We start from the raw sequence: 21,137 nt of genomic DNA on the forward strand, positions 1-21,137 counted from the left end.
AATTTAGCTTTTAGTAGCTGAAACATTTAATAATAAATAGGAGATATAACCAAGCCACTTAAAATAAAATATGTACCTTTCTTTAGTATTTATAAAATATTCCATTATTAATATAAATTAGTTTAGAACTTTGATTATAAAATTTAGCTTTTAGTAGCTGAAACATTTAATAATAAATAGGAGATATAACCAAGCCACTTAAAATAAAATATGTACCTTTCTTTAGTACGTATAAAATATTCGATTATTAATATAAATTAGTTTAGAACTATGATTATAAAATTTAGCTTTTAGTAGCTGAAACATTTAATAATAAATAGGAGATATAACCAAGCCACTTAAAATAAAATAAGTACCTTTGTTTAATATTTATAAAATATTCGATTATTAATATAAATTAGTTTAGAACTTTGATTATAAAATTTTGCTTTTAGTAGCTGAAACATTTAATAATAAATAGGAGATATAACCAAGCCACTTAAAATAAAATAGGTACCTTTCTTTAGTATTTATAAAATATTCCATTATTAATATAAATTAGTTTAGAACTTTGATTATAAAATTTAGCTTTTAGTAGCTGAAACATTTAATAATAAATAGGAGATATAACCAAGCCACTTAAAATAAAATAGGTACCTTTCTTTAGTATTTATAAAATATTCCATTATTAATATAAATTAGTTTAGAACTTTGATTATAAAATTTAGCTTTTAGTAGCTGAAACATTTAATAATAAATAGGAGATATAACCAAACCACTTAAAATAAAATAGGTACCTTTGTTTAGTACGTATAAAATATTCGATTATTATTATTAATTAGTTTAGAACTTTGATTATAAAATTTTGCATTTAGTAGCTGAAACGTTTAATAATAAATAGGAGATATAACCAAGCGGGCAGCACCGCCATAATTATAATTAACTGGTATACTCGAACATCGTCGAAAACTCATAAAATATTTCTAGTTCAATCAGAAATGTGTTTAACAATTACTAACCAATTTTCAGTCTTATGTGTAGGTTCGAAAGTGAATAGTTGTCTATAATTGTATTGCATTTATAACGTTTATATAAAAATTTTAATTTGTTTATATTACAACTAAACTATATCTATTAATTTACACATAAACTAAATTATAGTTAAGTTAATTATACATCTGGGAAATTGTTAATGCAATTGGTTTATCATGGGTATTATACAAGAGTAGTTATTTCTAAATTTCAAGTTTTATCAGATTTGTAATAGAAAAATTAATAATGAGTTATTAAACATTCATGTCAATATAAGAAACTATATTTTAATTATTTTAGATGCATTAGTGTCGTGGTATCTATAATGTTAACGTATTGTAACTGACAATAAATATATTTTTATTTACTAAGTAATAAATTAATATGTAACATTTTTAATAAACATATCTCCTTTTTTATTGACAGTCAATACTATTCTGTTTTTAATTTTAGAAAGAAGTGAATTTTATTTAGTTTGTTAACTTAAATGTACTTTAATAAGATGTTAAATTTATTTTAGTTTTAATTCAAAAACTTTAGTAAATTGTGAAATTTATTTAAAATAGTTTGTTAATGTATTTTTAACTTTTGTAAGAAGTGAAATCTATTTTCATTATAAATTTAAATGCTTTAAATAGTGAAAATTATTTAGTATGCTAATTTAAATTTAACTTGGAAGTTTAACGTCGTGATTAAAGTTGTTATCTCAAAATGAGTATCGATTGTGAAAGATGCTGTACCAAAGAGGATGTCAAATGTTATTGGTGTATCTTCCATTTAGATTACTTTATCTATGCCATAATCGTTATAGTGTTTGTTGCTTTATTCCTGTATTTCATGCTTGAGAGGTAAGTGCCAAGGGAATAGTACTTTTTTTTAAATTTCTGCTTAACCTTTTTTGTTGGGGTGTTTGGGGTATTGTCAGGTGCTTGTCATTTTTTTATTTTTAATAATATGTTGCTCACACTTTTTTTATTGGGGAGACTATTGTCAGGTGCTTAGAGCTGTAGCACTGCGACCTAGATAGACCTATTGTGCTCGCCCTTTTCAAAGTTGGCTACCTTGACCCGTCAGGGACAAGAATTGAAGGATATTCTTAAGAACTTCTTAGATCAATATTTCCTTTTATCTTAAATTAAATTCTGTACATCGTAATTAATATTATAAAGCCAGAAGTAAGTTATGGTACACTTTGCGTGTGGAAATATGTTTTGTTACAGTTTTGGTATTTTTACATAATATAAAATGCAGTCGCTTTCGCTGTCTGTTCGCTTATATCTTTTAAACAACGCAACGGATTTTATTGCAGTTTTGAGCAATAGTTAGAGTTATTCAAGAGTTAATTTTATATGTATAGTACATGTATATCGGTGCGAAGCCGGAGTATATCTTACTAATATTATAAATGCGAAAGTTTGTATGTATGGATGGATGTTTATTACTCTTTCACGCAGTAACTACTGAAGAAAGAAAGAAGGAAAGAAAGAAAAAACATTTTGGTTTAAACGGATTTTGTTGAAACTTTACAGTGATATAGCTTATACATCAGAATAACAAATGAGCTATAAATTTCACGCGACGAAATAATTATTTAGTAATTATAAAATAGCATAGAAAAGTCTCTACTTAAACTTCTGGTATCTAGTATTAATACCCCCCCCCCCCTCCCTCTCTCGTATCAATACATGTTTAATATTTTTTATTATATTATAATAACTAATCCCACCTACGATAGCCGGAGCTGATGTCACACGCAGGAAAACTAAATTTGTTGTTAATCACATGATAATCTGTGTGTAAACAAGCTACCGTTGGCCTTGTCTGACGCATTGTGTACATAGCATTGCGTCCCGTTCTCGCATCTCGAGAGTAGCGTAATACTTTATTATTATTACCATATAGAGATAATCCACAGTTTTGTCTACATACTTAAGGTTTTTTAAGTAACTAACATAAGACTTTATGACGTCAAGTAACACGACTACGTCATATCCTATCGTATCATTTAGTTATGTAATAAATTTTATTCAAATCACTAAGTAACAATAATACTAAAATTTGTTTTATGATATGATTTAGTTCTGTCACAAATTTAATTTAAATAATTTTACACACTTAATATAATTCTAAAATGTGGAATACTTTGTATTTAAAATTAATACAGTTTTTCGTTCATAATTTAAACACATACGAAACTAAATGTTTTTACTTTCTGTCCTTCTTCGTTTTCAAGTATATGTAATATAGTGATACACTTGAATACGAAGAAATTACGAAGGACAGAAACGAAAAACAGTTAGTCTTGTGTAAAAGTTACTTTAAAAATAAATAATAATTTAGTGAAACAGAATAAAGTAAATCACCACAAAACTCAACTGTACCGCTTTCACTAGGGTTTTATAAGAGAGAGCAGCCTCTAAGAGACACAAGGTTGCCATAAAAAATATATAGTTTTGGAAAATTCAAGCACAAAAAGAACACATTAATTATTAATTATATATTTTATTACTGATTTCTCTTTCTAATTATATGTTTTGTTATTTAAATTTTTGTATTAACCATCTAAGTTCTATAATTTTTGAATTCCTGCAATTATAATTCAAATAACAATATATTAAGAATTCCTTAATATTTAAAGTAAAAGATGCTCTATTAACAATTTATTTCTTATCGAAATTTCACATTTTTGACGGAAAATTATTTGAGTAAAATCAGAATTTTCCATGATTTTATTCTTAAAGCAGAAAATTCGATGCTTCGTATCATATCAGGTTGGTTTTGCATCATACTTTTAAGTGTTTAAAATTGGACGTCAAACTAACTTTTTCACTAAGTATTTATATCAGTTGTATAGTATCCATAACATAAGCTCTGCTTGCCGTAGACGATATAAAACAAATAAATAGGTACTTCTTGTCGGTGACACGAACTATCACAACAAGATTGATGTTACGTGGCGTAATTTATTGCTTATTGTATTCAACTCGTGTCTACTCGTACATAGATAGGTACTATACAGTTTATCATTGTACATAATAAATCATCTTATATTATAAACGCGAAAGTTTGTGACTATAGATGGTTGCTTGTTACTCTTTCACGCAAAAACTACTGAACTGATTTTGATCTAATTATACATATATAACTTATACATCAGTATAACTAAAATAATAATTCAAAACGACTCTCATGTATTATAGGTTTCTTTATTTTATATAATTAGAAATGTAAACATACTGTCGGATTACTTAATGGCAAATGTAACGTTATTCAAATCAAATCAAATCAAAATATCTTTATTCATGTAGGTCTGTTACAGACTCTTACGATATGTCAAATCTACCGTCAGTTCGGCGTGATTTCGAGATGTGAAGAACTGACAAGAAACTGAGCTCTTATTATTATCAAATGAGATTGGATAGGTTTACAAAAATATAGATTCCTTTTTAAGGAGAACATAGTGACACTATGTTACTGCTTTTTCGTCAAAATTAAACAATTTAATCAATAGCAGTAGTAGTCATCTTATGCGTTATCATTCTGGGATGTCATGCCTCTTATTCTTTCAAACAAAACACATATAAAGTAAGCTATTTGGCAGATAAATGGTTGTACTCCACACTAATGACTTTTTACAAAGTACACCTTGGTAACGAGGCATGTCTCTAATGTGGTTGCATAAAAAGATGTACTATTCAATAGGGTTTTAAATCAATTTTAATATAGACATGATTAAGTCTTACTTTTTTTTAATTACAAAAAAAATATTGTTATTAAAATCTATTAAATTTTCAAAGCAATAGATGATACTTTGCTTAGAAAACATAATAACATAAGCCAGTAGTACAATGCCATATCACCACACCATCGGTGAATCACACAATAGCAAATATGGACAGTACTAATAACTAAGACGATAGGCACTCATAATAATATGCAATATGTCAGCGAACATCGAATAAGGAACAGCCATTTACGATTTAGTTGTACGTAAACACTGGTGTGAATATGTTGTATTTCTTATTCACAGGTAGCTGAATAGACTATTATGGATGGCAGCAATAAACAACCCAATAACTATGTGGCTAAAGGACTCAATTCGCCTGAATTAAGAATGAACAAAAATATACCATTTGTGGATGAAGTAGTAGAACTCGATAATGTTAGAATATCCAACAGTAAAGATGTGGATACAAGACGTCCTTCATCAGAAACAAAAATAAATGAAGATATACCATTTGTGGATGAGGCTACTGAACCTAATCATGTTAAAGTAGATGAACCTATTCGGCCGAAACGATACAGAGATGTTGAAAAAGGAGAAGCTAATTATAAACCAAATGGCAATATTGTGATACACGCTTCCGATCTGGGATCTGTCCATTCATCGCCGAATAGTGACACCATTGTAGTTAACACTCCTGAAGGGACTTTATATGTAACATTAGACCCTTATTCATCTAAATCCACTAAACCAAATAGCCCGAGCACGCAATCGACAGAGATCTCCGATGCATCTCCAAGTACGTCAAAAGCGTTTGGTGCAGAAGAATCGGACGCCTTGCTTGATGAGGAAAGAGACGACACGGAGATCAGGAGAATGAATTTGAGGCGGAACTCAATATCGATGCCTACGCTTCAGAATCTTGAATCCGAAGTTCTTCGTCAGCAATACTTGAACAATCCACAAGATGAGGTATTTATGCAACTTTTAATTCCGTTCTTTTTTCACAACATCATAATTACTACAATAGGTATTTATTAGATTTTTATTTAACTGCCGACAAAAAATATTTAACCTTGGGTATGTTTGTTTATATCGAGTAAATCACATAATTTATAGTAATAATTGCAGGAATGTCACGCGCTATTACATAAAGTTGTTATAAAATTTACGTTGCATATTCTTTTCGTCAGAATGAAAGCTAGCTTAGCAAGTACACTTGTTTGCAAAGTAATAAACTTAAGCACTATATATCTTTATCTACGCTGATATACCAGTAATCATTACTTGTATCTGTTAACCTTACCCTAATTAAGAGCAGCGTGCAACGCTGATAAACAGTTACCGTCTATTAGATAATCTTATGCCAAATAGAGTTGGGCGGCTGATATCATGCGTAAAGTTGATAAGACAAAGAAAAGACTATGCTATCGATACGTCACATGACTTTTATCAAAACAAACGATATGATCATTTGATAAAGCCCCGGAAAAATATCTTCAGTCTTGATATAATTATTTTGCAGTGAACGCGAAAAAATATATTTTGCAATTAATAAAATATCGCAATGTAGAATTCACGCCTAGAAACTAACTCCGAAAATATTAGTTTATAATAAATTTCTTTGAGATAAATGCTTATCAGCATTTTCCAAACAGTGGCCAAAAATAATATTTGATCATTTAAATCTTAGTACTTAAATAGCAAATAACACGGGAATGTGATAATAATGATTCAGTGAATTGTGTACATAATATACTTTTTTAATGCGATTGTTACTCTTATACTTTGTATATAGTTAAAGATAAAATATCTAACATATATTCTAATAAGAAATACAATCTTTAAAGACCTAAAATGAGAATCAGAAAGAAACCAGATCTTCGGGTAAATATACCGTCTTATCCGCACGATTATGTGGCTATGCCACCGGATACGAGGCGACTGATTCTAGAAGCCAATCGAACACCAAACGATTTAGAGTACATTGATGAGGAAGGTGGTCTTCCCCGACCGACTTTTAAAATCGGTTCTCCAGATGTGCGTTCACCAACACCAGAAGTTAGATTCGCAGATCCTGAAGTAGAGCCAGAACCGAATATTGATAATAAATTGAATAATGATGTTAAACACGTGTCTATTGAAGGGGATGATACAGTAGAATATCGAAAATTGGGAAAGAAATCAGTTACAGTACCAGATACACTTAGAGACTTTCAAGCTATAAGAGCAGATTATATTGGAAAGAAGAATGTAAGTTGATTCCTAAGATTCACATATTATAAATATATTTAATTATTTTTGGTAATGAGCTTAGTTCATAAATGTGCATATTTTTTTAAAGTATAGAAATATACCTGATCTATTTAAATATATTTTGAACTTTCTATCAAATAATCTTATATTTACTGTAAGGACCTTAATACTTTTTTAGTTGCGAGTTTAATAAGCAAATATTTTCGATCTATGAATCAATATGTAACCTAGGTTGACCTAATCATATATATAACCTATATCCATATTAATAATAATAATTTTAATTCACATTTTACATTGTTCTCTGGTATCTAAACTAAAATATAGATTTTAGGTACCAGTTCCCTCTTACAATTTACAATCATTGTAATTACAATTCACCGAAAACATGACAAAAACAGAATCAAAATAGGTATTAACTTAAGATTAACCCACCATCACATGTGACAAAGTTCTTCTGAGATCTATTTATACTTGGTTCTCAAGTCCAGAGAATAACATCAAAATATATAATAATAGTAACAACTGCATGGTGATACTGAAATCGTACCAACATCTCGCGCTACGTATAAATTGACCAACGACATCCTCTTAGGAGGATCAACACGAGCCGTACCGTTTATTTTTTCTCATCAAATAAACTAATCCTCGAATAAATGATTTTAATTTTTAGTCTACGCTAATATTTACTTCCTGTTATCATTTCTTACGGTATGCCCGGGCAAACTTTGTACAACGCCATTTGCGTAGGTTAGCTCACGTAATTATACCGGAAAATATTTTACTTAGTAGATTTATATTATTTTGTTTAATTCCTCTACAATTAGCATGACCATAAATAATCAGTGCGGAAACTTGACTACCATTACGACCGTCTCTAATGGTGATCAAATTCCGACCGTTATTGAGCTACACCCATATTGTGACACGTGTTTCGCCTCTGAACGAGGCATCATCAGGCATTGAATAGAGTTCAGATATAACTTGGAAGCCTAGTGTTGATTGTTCAGCAACAAACCATGGTCGCCGAACGGTTTAAACTGTTAGCGTAAACTTAGGTCTAATTAAGGCATCTTGACGAATTCAGTTCGATAGTTTCAAAGGGGCATTGTATGAATGGTCTAATATGAATGGAAATCTGAATATATGTAATTTACAATCGTTGATGATTACCCATTCTAACAATCTTCAAAAACTTATTATTTGGATGAAATATGATAGTATGATCTAATATAGTACAATCGTTGAATCCCCATTTAATGTAATTTGAATTCTATTATCCTCTATTAGCTAACGATTACCCATTGTAACAATCTTCAAAAACCCCTTATTATTTGGATGAAATATGATAGTATGAATAACATCTTCGTCAATGAGAATATTTGTGTTGTATGTACAGGGGATGGGTATTAGTTATTTATTAACTTATAAATCGACTAATTGTTTACTACTTTAAATAATAATATTATATAATAATAATAATCTCAGCATAATTCACACAGCGTCATTTAGACCCAAGTTAAGCTAGCTAAATCGTGTTATAGGTACTAGAAACTGATATACATACATAGATATTTTGTAAATGCATACATAATATACATAGGAAACACCCAGACCGATACAACAATCATACTCATGAATACAAATGTTTGTGCCGTGATCGAATCGAATCGTAATCGAACCCGCGACCATTGGTTGTAAAGAGGTGTACTAGACCGCTAGACCCCCGAGGCCGTCAAAATAATAATAATATAATAAAGCCCTTTATTTCGCTAATTAAATTTTAACTATGAAATATCTTTTTAATCATAATAGATATATCTTTTATTTCAGTGTGCCTTTTGGCATACGTCTCCTCCAGTGACTTCCATTAATTTCCATCCTGTGCAACTCTTCTCCATTATGTGCCCACAGTTCACTACAAATCATCTTTCCATTTCGTCATTTGTCTCCCTCTCTTTCTCTTTCCGTCTCTAGGATACCACTCTGTTATTTTTCTACTCCATTCTTCCCTTGTATCACGCATCATGTAGTCAGCTCATCACCACTTTTGCTTGTCTGTTTACTAGTTTAGTCGATTAGTTAAAACCCGATTTACTTCGTCTCATACACTTGTTTGTAAACACTTTTCTAATCCGTGTCAGCGCCATTTTATTACAGCGACTTTATCTAATAACTTCTAAAGGTTATCTGAAATAGATTGTCCATATGCGATATGAAAGTGTTATATATTTATTCAATTAACAAAAATTCTTCCTTATAGATTTTGTGTGTGTGTGTTGTAATGATACATAGTCATACACAAACTCTCTTTCGCGGACATCCAGTGTTATAAGTTATGAGGTGTAACAATAGCTTCTTCTTTTTAGATTTTTTTTAATTCCACGCGTACTAAGTAACAACATGTAATATATGTAATATAATATTATATGTATAATAATTATACATTATTACCTCTCAAAAATAATATTAACAAAAAATGAGGTAAGCAGATGAATGTTACTGTAGTACTAATAACAGCTAATATTATACAATTTAGTAGATTATAAAGATTCCTTTTTATGAATTATTAAAAATATGGTCGAGCGCAGTGATGGCTGGCTCATCCAGGTATCCATGCTTGCAGGGACTCTGCTCTTATCACTACGACTGATTTAATCTTATTATATATTTATATTTGACCCAAAAAATAGTTGGTTGGTAGTTTGTATTGACACGTTGTAAATGTGAACTTACAAGGATTATTTAAAAGAGCAACACACAAGTTTCTTGCTCGTTCTTCTTGTGATGAGACAGCTTTCCGAATGAACGGTAGATAAAAAAAATTGTTATGACTATTCAAAAGTACTTAAATTAGGCTTATTTGAATAAATGATTTTCTATTCTATTATTTCTATAAAATGCGTTGAAAATACACTAGCTATTAATTGTTTTAATCTCTGTGAAATTGTTTTAATTGTAAAAAATTGATTAGAAAACCTAATCTATACATCTATACATATACATAAAGTTTGTGTGTCTGTTTGTAATATTAAAATAACCGTTCTTTACTACATGCATATGAATATAAATACGAACATACACCAAAATAACAATTTTTGTCTGTCTGTCTGTCTGTCTGTTTGTTCCGGCTAATCTCTGAAATAGCTTGACCGATTTTGACAGAACTTTTGGCAGGTAGCTGATGTAATAAGGAGTAACTTAGGCTACTTTTATTTTAGAAAAATTCTTTGATTTTAGATAAGTAAAGTTAAATTCCACGCGTACGAAGTCGCAGCCACAGCTAGTCTTAACTAAAATTAGATCTGGGATCATGTAGTTTGACGAGTGGTGGTTATCATAGCAATTGCAAAGGTAATGAGTGATTATAATAAGTTGATGAGTCATCATAATAAGGTGATGAGTGGTCACAATAAGGTGATGAGTGAACATAATAATGTGATAAGTGATCACCATAAGGTGATGAGTAAGCATCATAAGATTATGAGTGATTATCATAAGGTGATGAGTAATCACCTTTGCAGTTGTTCTATGGCCCTACACAAATATTTCTATTCATGTCTATTTATGATTTAAAGTATATAAAGCAAAGTAAATGTCCTGTATGTAGTAATATTGATTACTCTAGGTGTGTACCTATAATAGTTGTTTACTTTTGTATGTATGTTGTATGTGTTCTATAATTATCGAATACGCTCAATACCCTACCAATTATCGGATAACAAGGAAAACATAGTTAATTAATGGTAAAATAATTATAACTTAAATAACACCATGTGTTTACAATTTAACTTTATTTAAATAACTATTAGATATACTTTAATATAATTGCAAGAACTATTTTTTTTAATTTAATATTTTATAATAAAAACTACACTGTAACTGAATTAGTATTCGCTCGTGAGTCTACCTGTCTAAGTCGATTGAAAAAACATATGAAAAATCCCTTTCAAACTGGTTAAATATACTTTTACCAGTTTGAAAGGGATTTTTTATATGTTTTTCAAAGTATTAATAATAAATAAATTAATTTTATGGGATGCTTACAAATAAAATATATACATATATGTCTCCAATTCAACAACGCCATGTACTCCCAAGCTAAGCAGAGCTTGTGTTATATGTACTAGACCGATACAAATATTATTTTTGTAAATACATACATAATATACATAGAAAACACCCAGATCGATACAAAAAATAAACGGCAGGGCATGTTTGGAACTATTATAATCTTAAGACCATTATGTACACATGTTCCAGTAAATAAATTGAATTGAATTGAATTGAATTGAATACGGACGATAGTGAAAAAACCTTATATATTAAATTCTCGTGTCATAGTTTTCGTTCCCGGCTTGAAACGGCTTGACCGATTCTCATGAAATTTTGTGAGCGTATTGAGTAGGTCTGAGAATCGGCCAACATCTATTTTTCATCCCCCTAAATGTTAGGAGTAGTCCACCCCTAATTTTTATTTTATTTTAAGGCAAAACAACGTTTGCCGAGACAGCTAGTTATAGTATAAAAATTTGACGTTCATAAGCGGCTATATTGTCCTACATGAATAAATGGTTTTTGAATTTGAATACTGACAAATACAAATGTTTTTACCGTGCGAGGAATTGAATCCTCAACCATTAGAAGTAAAACGGTGGGCCAAACCACTAGATAGAGAGTCCTGTTAAATATAGGTATAAAGAATCATACTCATGGAATATAAATCGAAAGATATATGGTGAGAACACGTCGATCTGAAATAACGAGATGACTGCGAACTTGTGAAAAAGGGATGAATGGAAGCGAAAAACATATTACGCCGACCACAAATAAATGGGATAAGGAAAGAGCAGATGATGATGATATAATAATAATATATATTTAACTGTAATATGTAAAGAGTATATATAATCACTTTTGTATAGTCATCCTTATTTTTTTAATATACCACTGATTCACTGAAGCTGTTTCATCAATTAAATCAGTGCTGGTTGGTAGTTTGTATTCCACGTTTCGATTTATAAATGTGAACTTACAAGGATTATTTAAAAGAGCAACACACAAGTTTCTTGCTCATTCTTCTTGTGATGAGACAGATTTCCGAATGAGCGGTAGATAAAAAAAAATTGTTATGACTATTCAAAAGTGCTTAAATTAAGCTTATTTGAATAAATGATTTTCTATTCTATTCTATTATTTCTATAAAATGCGTTGAAAATACACTAGCTATTAATTGTTTTAATCTGTGAAATTGTTTTAATTGTAAAAAATAGATTAGAAAACCTAACCTATACATCTATACATATAAACAAAATTGGAGTGTCTGTTGGTAATATTGAAATACCCATTTTTTACTACATGCATGCATGCATGCAAATATAAATACGGTACAGACACCAAAATACAATTTGTTATATATTGTTCGAGAAGGTTACAAATCCGTGTTCAGGTCAGGGCTAAACGAATCTGCCACCTCTAACAAGATAATCAAATGAATATGTCCTTAAAGACTCCAGTTGATCATCCCAATAGTCTATTTGCCTACATTCAATTTGCCCGTGATCTTAGAGTTATACTCGCCAGCAATATACCAAGTAATCTTTGCTAAATCGTGTAACGCGATTAGAATTAGAAAAAAAAAACGTCGGTAGCAAACTTAACAGTTATTGTCAGTGTTTTTCAAATATATAATCAAAGTAATCTTTCTTTTCAAATTTGTTTAAAGTTTTAATAATAAATATTACTAAAATAATTCAAATATATCTAAATATAAAGTGTCCTTATAATCTCGGATTAAGTGTCATCTATTCATATCAAATTAGTAAATAAGAACATACTTGTCTAAAAATTATTATTGTTTTATTTTTAAATTTAGAATATAGTGTATGGACCAGATACAAAAACAGTACGGAATAAGAATAATATATTCATTTTTCAAAATTGGAACACTGTATTTGTAATAGATTTTAAAAAGTTTGTATAGAAGTAAAAAAGGCGGGAAATATATTCAAAATGGACGACTCAAAATTGAACGTCATCGCGCATAAATTCAAGTACCGTTCGCCGTTGTGGATATCAGATTCTGATATAAGCAAGAGTACCACCAGTAACGAGGGTGGACTCTGCAACAGCGATGACAGCATTGGGGTTCGCAGCAGTTCAGATAGTTCAGACAGCATCAACAACTTCTTGGATTCCAAGGTTACATTTTATTTTCTGTTTCATATAACGCAATGGTTGACTACTTGACTTGACTTGACTTCTATTTGACTGAAAGGGTATAATGTTTTGGACACAATAGTTAGAACAGATTTAGCGAGTCATTTCTCTGTATTAATATCCCCCAACTAAGTCATTTGACTCTACAGATCAAGATTTAAAAAGCGTCCTCTACAGGCAGTTTATAACAAGAGTGCTTCATCAGAAAAACTTCGCTCGGTGTCTACGAGATGGCGCTATTCATTTAAAATAATAATTTACATTGCATTGTTACTCAATTGGCCAGAAAAAAGATTCAAATGTCTTATAAAATATTGTCTTATTATAAAATTGAAGAATTTATAAAAGATAATAATATTTTTGTAGAAAATATCTAAATTATAATTAATAACGCTGACAATGTTATCTAATTGAACAGAGATTAAGGGCGTAACAGTTTTAATGTTGATTGTCGCATGCCTTTCTTCCTTATTAATGTAAATCTAATTAAAACAATATTTATTTAAAAGAACAACACACAAGTTTCTTGCACATTCTTATTGTGATTAGTCTGCATTCCGAATGAATGGTAGAATAACAAAATGTGACTATTCAAAAGTGCTTATAGTAAGTTTATTTGAATAAAGATTATTTCTATTTGTAATCAACCTATTACAAATTATTTTTGAGGGAAAAATAGATGGAAAAAGAGGTAGAGGAAAAGTAAGGAACAGCTACATTAAACTAATTAAAGATAAAATTGGAGTCATGTCGTATCAACAGTTAGAGAGCATGATGGAAAGATCGTGGAATCTGGCTAGAGCTCCATCGACAAGTGCGTCGCTCTTAAATTATGAATGAATACTTTGTCAAGAAAATATTTTTATTAAACAAAATCGTGTTTCGAAGGAAGGCAGTTAATATATGTACAATAGTTAACAGGAAAGGCAATACGTTATTAAATAATGAATTATGTATCTAGATTGAATATTGTTTGTTATTTAATCTAGATATATGTAATGTTTTTTTTATTTATTCAGGATCATCAACAGTTATTATATTCATACAAATTTACAAGTAATAGTTTGTGATCTAAATGTTTATTATTAATAATATATTATAATAATGATAAATAATAATAAATAAAATAAACTATTTCTTGATATCTTTACACAGTACAAAAGAAAGTCGCTTCTGTCGTCTGTTTGCTTAGATCTTTTAAGCACATAACGGATTTTAATGCAGTTTTGAGCAATAGATAGAGTGATTCAAGAGGAAAGTTTATGTATATAATACATGTAGACACGTGCGAAGCCGGGCGGGTAGTTAGTAATAAATAAATATATATATCGATATAGTAAAGATATAAAGTAGAGTAGATTTGTAAACTTTTGCGAACATCAGGCGAGTCGTATGATAGTTTATTAACCTATAAACAAATAACAAACAGAGCACAGTTAAAAAGTAAGCTATCGGTACAAGAAAACAGTAATATAAAAGATAATGCAGTGTCAATGACTTATTTCAAACTAATCTTCTGATAAACTGGCAAATTTATCTGTCTGTCCTCACTGTATGTCACTTGGAAATTACGTCTATATGTTTAATTCATACTAGCTGCACCTGCGACTTCGTTCGCGTGGAATATAACTTCATTTTTTTAAAATAAAAGTTGCCTAAGTTACTCCTTATTACATCAGCTACCTGCCAATAAAAGTCCCGTCAAAAGCGGTACAGCCATTTCAGAGGAACAAACAGACATACAGACAGTTAAGATTGTAAAAAATGTTATTTTGGTGTAAGTACCGTATTTATATTCATATGCGTGTAGTAAAAAACGGTTATTTCCATATTACAAACAGACACTCCAATTTTATTTATATGTATAGATGTATATATTACAGCTCTATAACGACCTACAAAATTTTCTAGGAGTAGAATCAAGCTGCTTACACTTTTTTATTTGGTAGTAAAAATAATAAGTTTAAAGAGAATGAATATTTTCTCACGTGACTGCAGCATGGAGTTTTTCAAGAAGGGTACATTAAGGGTTGGCAACGCGCACGGAACACCCCTAGTGTTTCAGGCGTCCATAGGCTACGGTAATCATTTACCATCAGATGGACCTTATATATGCCATATGCTTGTTTGCCACCGCAGTAGTATAAAAAAATGAGATTATATAACTATAATTACCAGCAGGCATATTACTGGTTATTAAGATATAATAACGTAGTACGCAAGGACTTCACCAGGAATGGAAAAAGTTATAATAATGATAATCCAACTCAACAGAGCTTGTATTATTAGACAATTGATATACATACATACATTTTTTGTAAATGCATATAAAATAAACATAGAAAACACCCAGACCGATACAAAAAATTGTACAGACACTTGGGAAAAAATTATATTTTAAAAAATTTTCACGTTCATAAGCGGCTATATTGTCCTACATGAATAAATGGTTTTTGAATTTGAATTTGAATACTGACAAATAAAAATGTTTGTACCGTACGAGGAATTGAATCCGCGACGATTAGAAGTAAAACGGTGGGCCAAACCACTAGAGAGAGAGTCCTGTTAAATATAGGTATAAAGAATCATACTCATGGACTGTGCGAAAGATGATATGGTGAGAAAGGGAGTAAATAACGAGATGATTGCGAACAGGGATGAATGGAAGAGAAAACATATTACGACGACCACAAATAAATGGGATAAGGAAGAAGCAGATGATGATGATGATGATGATGATAAATCTAATATATATTTAAGTGCCAATATGTAAAGAGTATATATAATCACTTTTGTATAGTCATCCTTATTTTTTTAATATACCACTAATTCACTGAAGCTGTTTCATCACAAGAAGAACGAGCAAGAAACCTACCTGTTGCTCTAATCAAATCACAAATCATTTATTCATATACAACCTTTATTTACGAGTATGAACATCAAGTTTTATGTATTTGAAAAGAATACGAGCTGAGTTTCTTGTCAGTTCTTCTCATCTCGAAATCATTCCGAACTCACCGTAGATTTGACATATCATAAGAGTCTGTAATAGACCTACATGAATAAAGATATTTTGAATTTGAATTTATGTATTATTTTTTTCCCTACCATCCAGTTCAGTATACAGATTCAATTGAGAATAACTGGCAAGAAACTCAACTGAATTTCTTTTTTTTAATGCCAATATTTATGTAGCATATTTATATAGGTGTCTATGTCTAACGGAAAATCCTGTGCATGAACAACTATTGGCATGCAGGCTTCGCTCAATAAATATGATTTATTAAATAATTATTGTAACTTTACATTGTTATAATTAAATAATTATTGTAAATATCCATTTTTAAATTGAAATTTATGAATACATTTAAACACACAATTACATTTTTAAATTGATATTTGTGAATACATTTAAATACATAATCAACTGGTTTAATTAAAATAAGAATACAATCTTTGGAAACAACAGTATGTTTAAATGTTAATAGTAGGCCTGGCTCTTATCAATAATATAGGTTCATTTATCTAGAGTACACAATATATTGAACATTAACCTTAGGTGCAGTTTGTTTTATGGTTGATATTACTTATGGTCATTTTAAGGTATCTAATATATGTCCTTATATTATATTTTACCTCGGTGGTTTGGCACACTGTCTTACTACAGATGGTCGCGGGTTCGATTCCTCGTAGGTCCAGTTGTATTAGACAACTGATATATTATAAATACATATACACTTATTTTTGTAAATACATACATAATCTATACATATGAATTGGAGTGTCTGTTTGTAATATTGAAATAACCGTTTTTTACTACATGCGTATGAATATAAATACGGTGCATACACCAAAATAACATAATACAATTTTTGTCTGTCTACTAATCTCTGAAATGGCTGGACCGCTTTTGACGGGAATTTTTTTGGTAGGTAACTGATTTATATGGAGTAATTTAGGATACTTTTTTATTTTAGAAAAAATCTTTTTTTTTTAGAAAAATAAAGCTAAATTCCACCCGTACGATGTACAGCTTGTATAGCAATATCTCAAAATCAATGTACAATCCACACAGCGTCATCTAGTTCCAAGTTACGTAGAGATTGTGTTATGGGTAATAGACAAGTGATATAGATATTAAATATATTTTTGTGAATACATATAATATGTATAGAAAACACCGAAGCCGATACAAACAATCATACTCATTCATACAATTTTTTGTACTGTACAAGAACCCGCTACCATCGTATATAAGTCGGTGAGCTAAACCATTACACCACCGGGACCGTCTTATGTATTTATTTACAAAAAACATATTTAACTATTTATATCGAGGACATCACTAATAGATAGACAGATAATAGAGACAGATAGACAGATAATAGATAATAGAGGACATCACTAATGGTTAGACCTCGGTGGTCTATCGTTTTGACGCACCGTCTTACTTCCGATAGTCGCAGGTTCGATTCTTTACACGTTGCAAACATTTGTATACATGATTATATTTCAATATATATAAAAAATGTATTTAACCATTTCTATCGTACCCATAACACAAGTCGTTTAGTACCTATAAAACAAGATCTGCTTAGCTTGGTACTAGATGGCGTGTGAATTGTCCTGGGTCATTATTATTATTTTACATTTTTGACACCCCTATCGTTCCCCTGATTACCAGACACGTAGCAGACAGCTCAGATTGTTAATTAATAATTAGCGTTCGTTACACTTAATTAAGTTATTGCGACTATTGCCAGAGTGCGCGCGAGTGTAAGGATGCGTGGAAGGCGACGGCAAGATTTTGATTGTATACCGTTGACTCAGGTCAGAAATTTTTATTTATTTCTTTTTTTGCACACGAAACTGTATAGGACACTTTTATTGGGTTGTTTGGGCTATTGGCAGATGCTTGGACCTGTAGCACTGCAACCTACATAGATCTATTGTGCTCGCCCTTTTGCAGAATTCACTACTTAGTCAAGGACAAGAATTGAAGGATATTCTTAGGAGCGATGGTTTTTATCTTCTCAGGATAGAGTATAAACTTTTCAAAGGAGATATTAAGTTTATGCAATAGTGGGGTACAACTACATAGAATGTGTAGTGGCGTTTCCTCTTCAGTTTGGCAAAATCTACAGATTTTTGTTGCTTACAGACTTGGTAATGCATTAATATTGTTAGTTACGGGCGACTCTCTCTTCAAATAAATGTACACAATAGGTGCTACAGACAGTTCTCTTTGTCGGGGCTGCTTAGAAGTAGAAGGCGGCCGCTCACATAATCCTAGAGTGCTTGCAGTGGCCACACAACGAACACAAATCCTCGGAACGGTGAAGTCGCTCCGTGAAGTCTGTAAAGATACCAGGAGTCTTCTGCTCCTCTGCTTGGCTGGCTATTTCAGTAGACTTGACTGTTTTTACTGATTGTTAATTGTCGAGAATACAGTCCAATTTACATTTAGTATTATAACAATAGCCTAGATGAGAGACTAATTGCTGAGAATACAGTCCAATATATATACAATTTTCATTTACATTTAGTTGTGACGTGGTAGAGTTATGAGTTAGTCATGTTCACTTAAATGTCCAGACAGAAAGTGGCGTGGTAGGACAGGACATTGGACAATATGGTCGAGTGCAAAGATGGCTAACTCACCCGTTATGCTCGTGAACGGGTGCTGCTTGTACGATCTGACCCGTTCTGATAACTATGACTGATTTATTTTGTTACTCAAATAATTATTAATTTATTTCTTTCAACTTTGCTATATAACAATATATTTAAAAGAGCAACACGCAAGTTTCTTCCTCTTTCTTCTTGTGATGAGTCTGTCTTATACCGTATAATTGTAATCATCAAAATAGTGAAGAATTGCAAATGATAGGAGCTAATGAAAATCATTTGAGGAAGCCTAAGCAATAATGTATATTGATTTAAGAGACAATGTAAAAAAAGTCAAAACGTATATTGATTTAAGAGACTTGATTTGAGATAATGTAAAAAAGATTTAGAGAAGAATTTTTTATTAATGTTTTTAGAGCACATAACTCTGCTCTATATAGGTATAACCTCTGTCATTTATAAATAGATTTGTAAAAAAACTTTTTAATTGCAAAACTTTCAGATTGGTCCCATTATTTTTTGGAAATTTTTGAGCCTGAAATGATTGTCAAATTTCTCAATAATCTTTCATTTTTCGTATATACCAGTTACGCTGTGATATTTGTACTATAATTATTATTGTGTTAGTGTATATTTGATTTTCACATAAAAATTGTTTGATTACGATAACGTTCTGCTGTTATCGTGAACTCTAATGTAAACAATTACTACATAGTATATTATATAATGAGTACTTATAGCTATATATACTACTTTTTCATGTTTGCCAATAAAATTTTCTTGATATTTTTTTATTTTCATGTTCGTCGATTATATTTTCTTGACTATATACCCTGAGCGTATGTGATCCATAATAGATCCGAAATTTAAAAAGTTTTTACGAGATTTAACTTCTTAAAATATGGGTATGATTTTTTGTATCAGTCTAGGTGTTTTTTATATGTACATACCCGAATATTATTCTTGCTCATTCCTCTTGTCATGAGTATGCATTTCAAATGAGCGGTAGAACAAAAAAAATAGTGACTTCAAAAGTGCTTAATTAAGTTTATTTGAATAAAGATTATTTCTATTTCTAAATACAAAAAGAATATCCAAGTATATCTATCAGTTGTCTAGTTGTGAACACATAACACAAACTCTGCATAGTCTGTGACTAGATGGCGCTGTGTAAATTGTCTTGGGATATTATTATTATTATTATATTTAATAGTAGCTGAAATAATGACTTTTGTAAATGAAGTTATAGAATAAAGTAAAGTTTACAATTTGACTGTATTTTCTATCTAATTAAAATAAACATCAGTTATTTAATTAAATATAAACAAATTCATCAGATGTCATATAAGATAGTAAAAATTAAAGTACGTCAAAGCTACGTAAAAATTGTGAAATTGAACCAACCATTGTGGAAGAAAGTAACATCTGTAACATAGGGATTCCCTAGCACAGATGTTACGGCCTATAAATTAGTGACATTGTGTAAAAATGAATAAATATATTATTATTATTATTATTATTATTATTATTTCTTAAACTTAAAAGATTCTCATCTCTCCTCTTAAGGAGGAGAGATGGCAACTTACCCCCGGCAGAAGCACAGTCATTATTATTATTATCCAAAAATTCTCATCTCCCCTCTTAAGGAGAGGAGATGGCAACATACCGCCGGCAGAAACACAGTCGGCCGGGGTTCAGGGCCCCAGGGAGAGACCGGCGTACAATGCGGGCAGAATCTAAGAGCACCGCTTTCTGCATCTTTCCCGGGAGTGAGCCGCCCCGGAATCCCAACCGTCTGAGATGTTATTCCAGACTGGTTGGGATAAGACCGTTCACCGACATAATGATTGGAATGATTTCGGTGGACATCACCCCCCACATTTCGGTCACCTCGTGAGCCAGGTGGAGATACTTTCTCTTTTTCTCAGTTTCGGCTTTCACGAGGTATGGTGATGTCCACTAAAAACACCCTTCCTTCAGAATGTGCTTTCGGATGAATTGTTCGTCTTAACCACCTGATCCTGTATTGCACAGACTTGAAAACCCTCGGTCTCTCCGAAAGAGATCACCGGGATGGCGACTGCCCGACAGATGTCCCAGTGCATGTGCTTTCGGTAATTGTTCGTCTTCGTGTTGATCCGTATGCCCCGGTCTCTCCGAAGAGAGAACTGGCAGTATTATTATTATTATTATTATAATTGTGTACCCATAACACAGACTCTACTTATCTTGGGACTAGATGGCGCTGTGTAAATTGTTGTGAGATATTATTATTACTATTACATTATAGTTAATATTC

General features: G+C 30.9%; 1 protein-coding gene across 1 annotated transcript in view; it reads left to right on the forward strand.

The window, feature by feature from the left end:
- The first annotated feature begins 1,833 nt into the window (after positions 1 to 1,833).
- LOC131854877 (myogenesis-regulating glycosidase) overlaps positions 1,834 to 21,137 on the forward strand; it is a 54,252-nt gene continuing 34,948 nt past the window's right edge. The window contains exons 1-2 of the mRNA XM_059206058.1: positions 1,834 to 1,859; positions 5,042 to 5,707. Of these exons, the coding sequence (XP_059062041.1) occupies positions 5,060 to 5,707 (648 nt within the window). The 5' untranslated portion in view covers positions 1,834 to 1,859; positions 5,042 to 5,059. The remainder of the gene's footprint in view (positions 1,860 to 5,041; positions 5,708 to 21,137) is intronic.

The sequence above is a fragment of the Achroia grisella genome, unplaced genomic scaffold (genome assembly GCF_030625045.1).
Source record: "Achroia grisella isolate CSIRO2021 unplaced genomic scaffold, CSIRO_AGI_Agris_v1 utg1248, whole genome shotgun sequence".
In the NCBI taxonomy this organism is placed as follows: Eukaryota; Metazoa; Arthropoda; class Insecta; order Lepidoptera; family Pyralidae; genus Achroia; species Achroia grisella.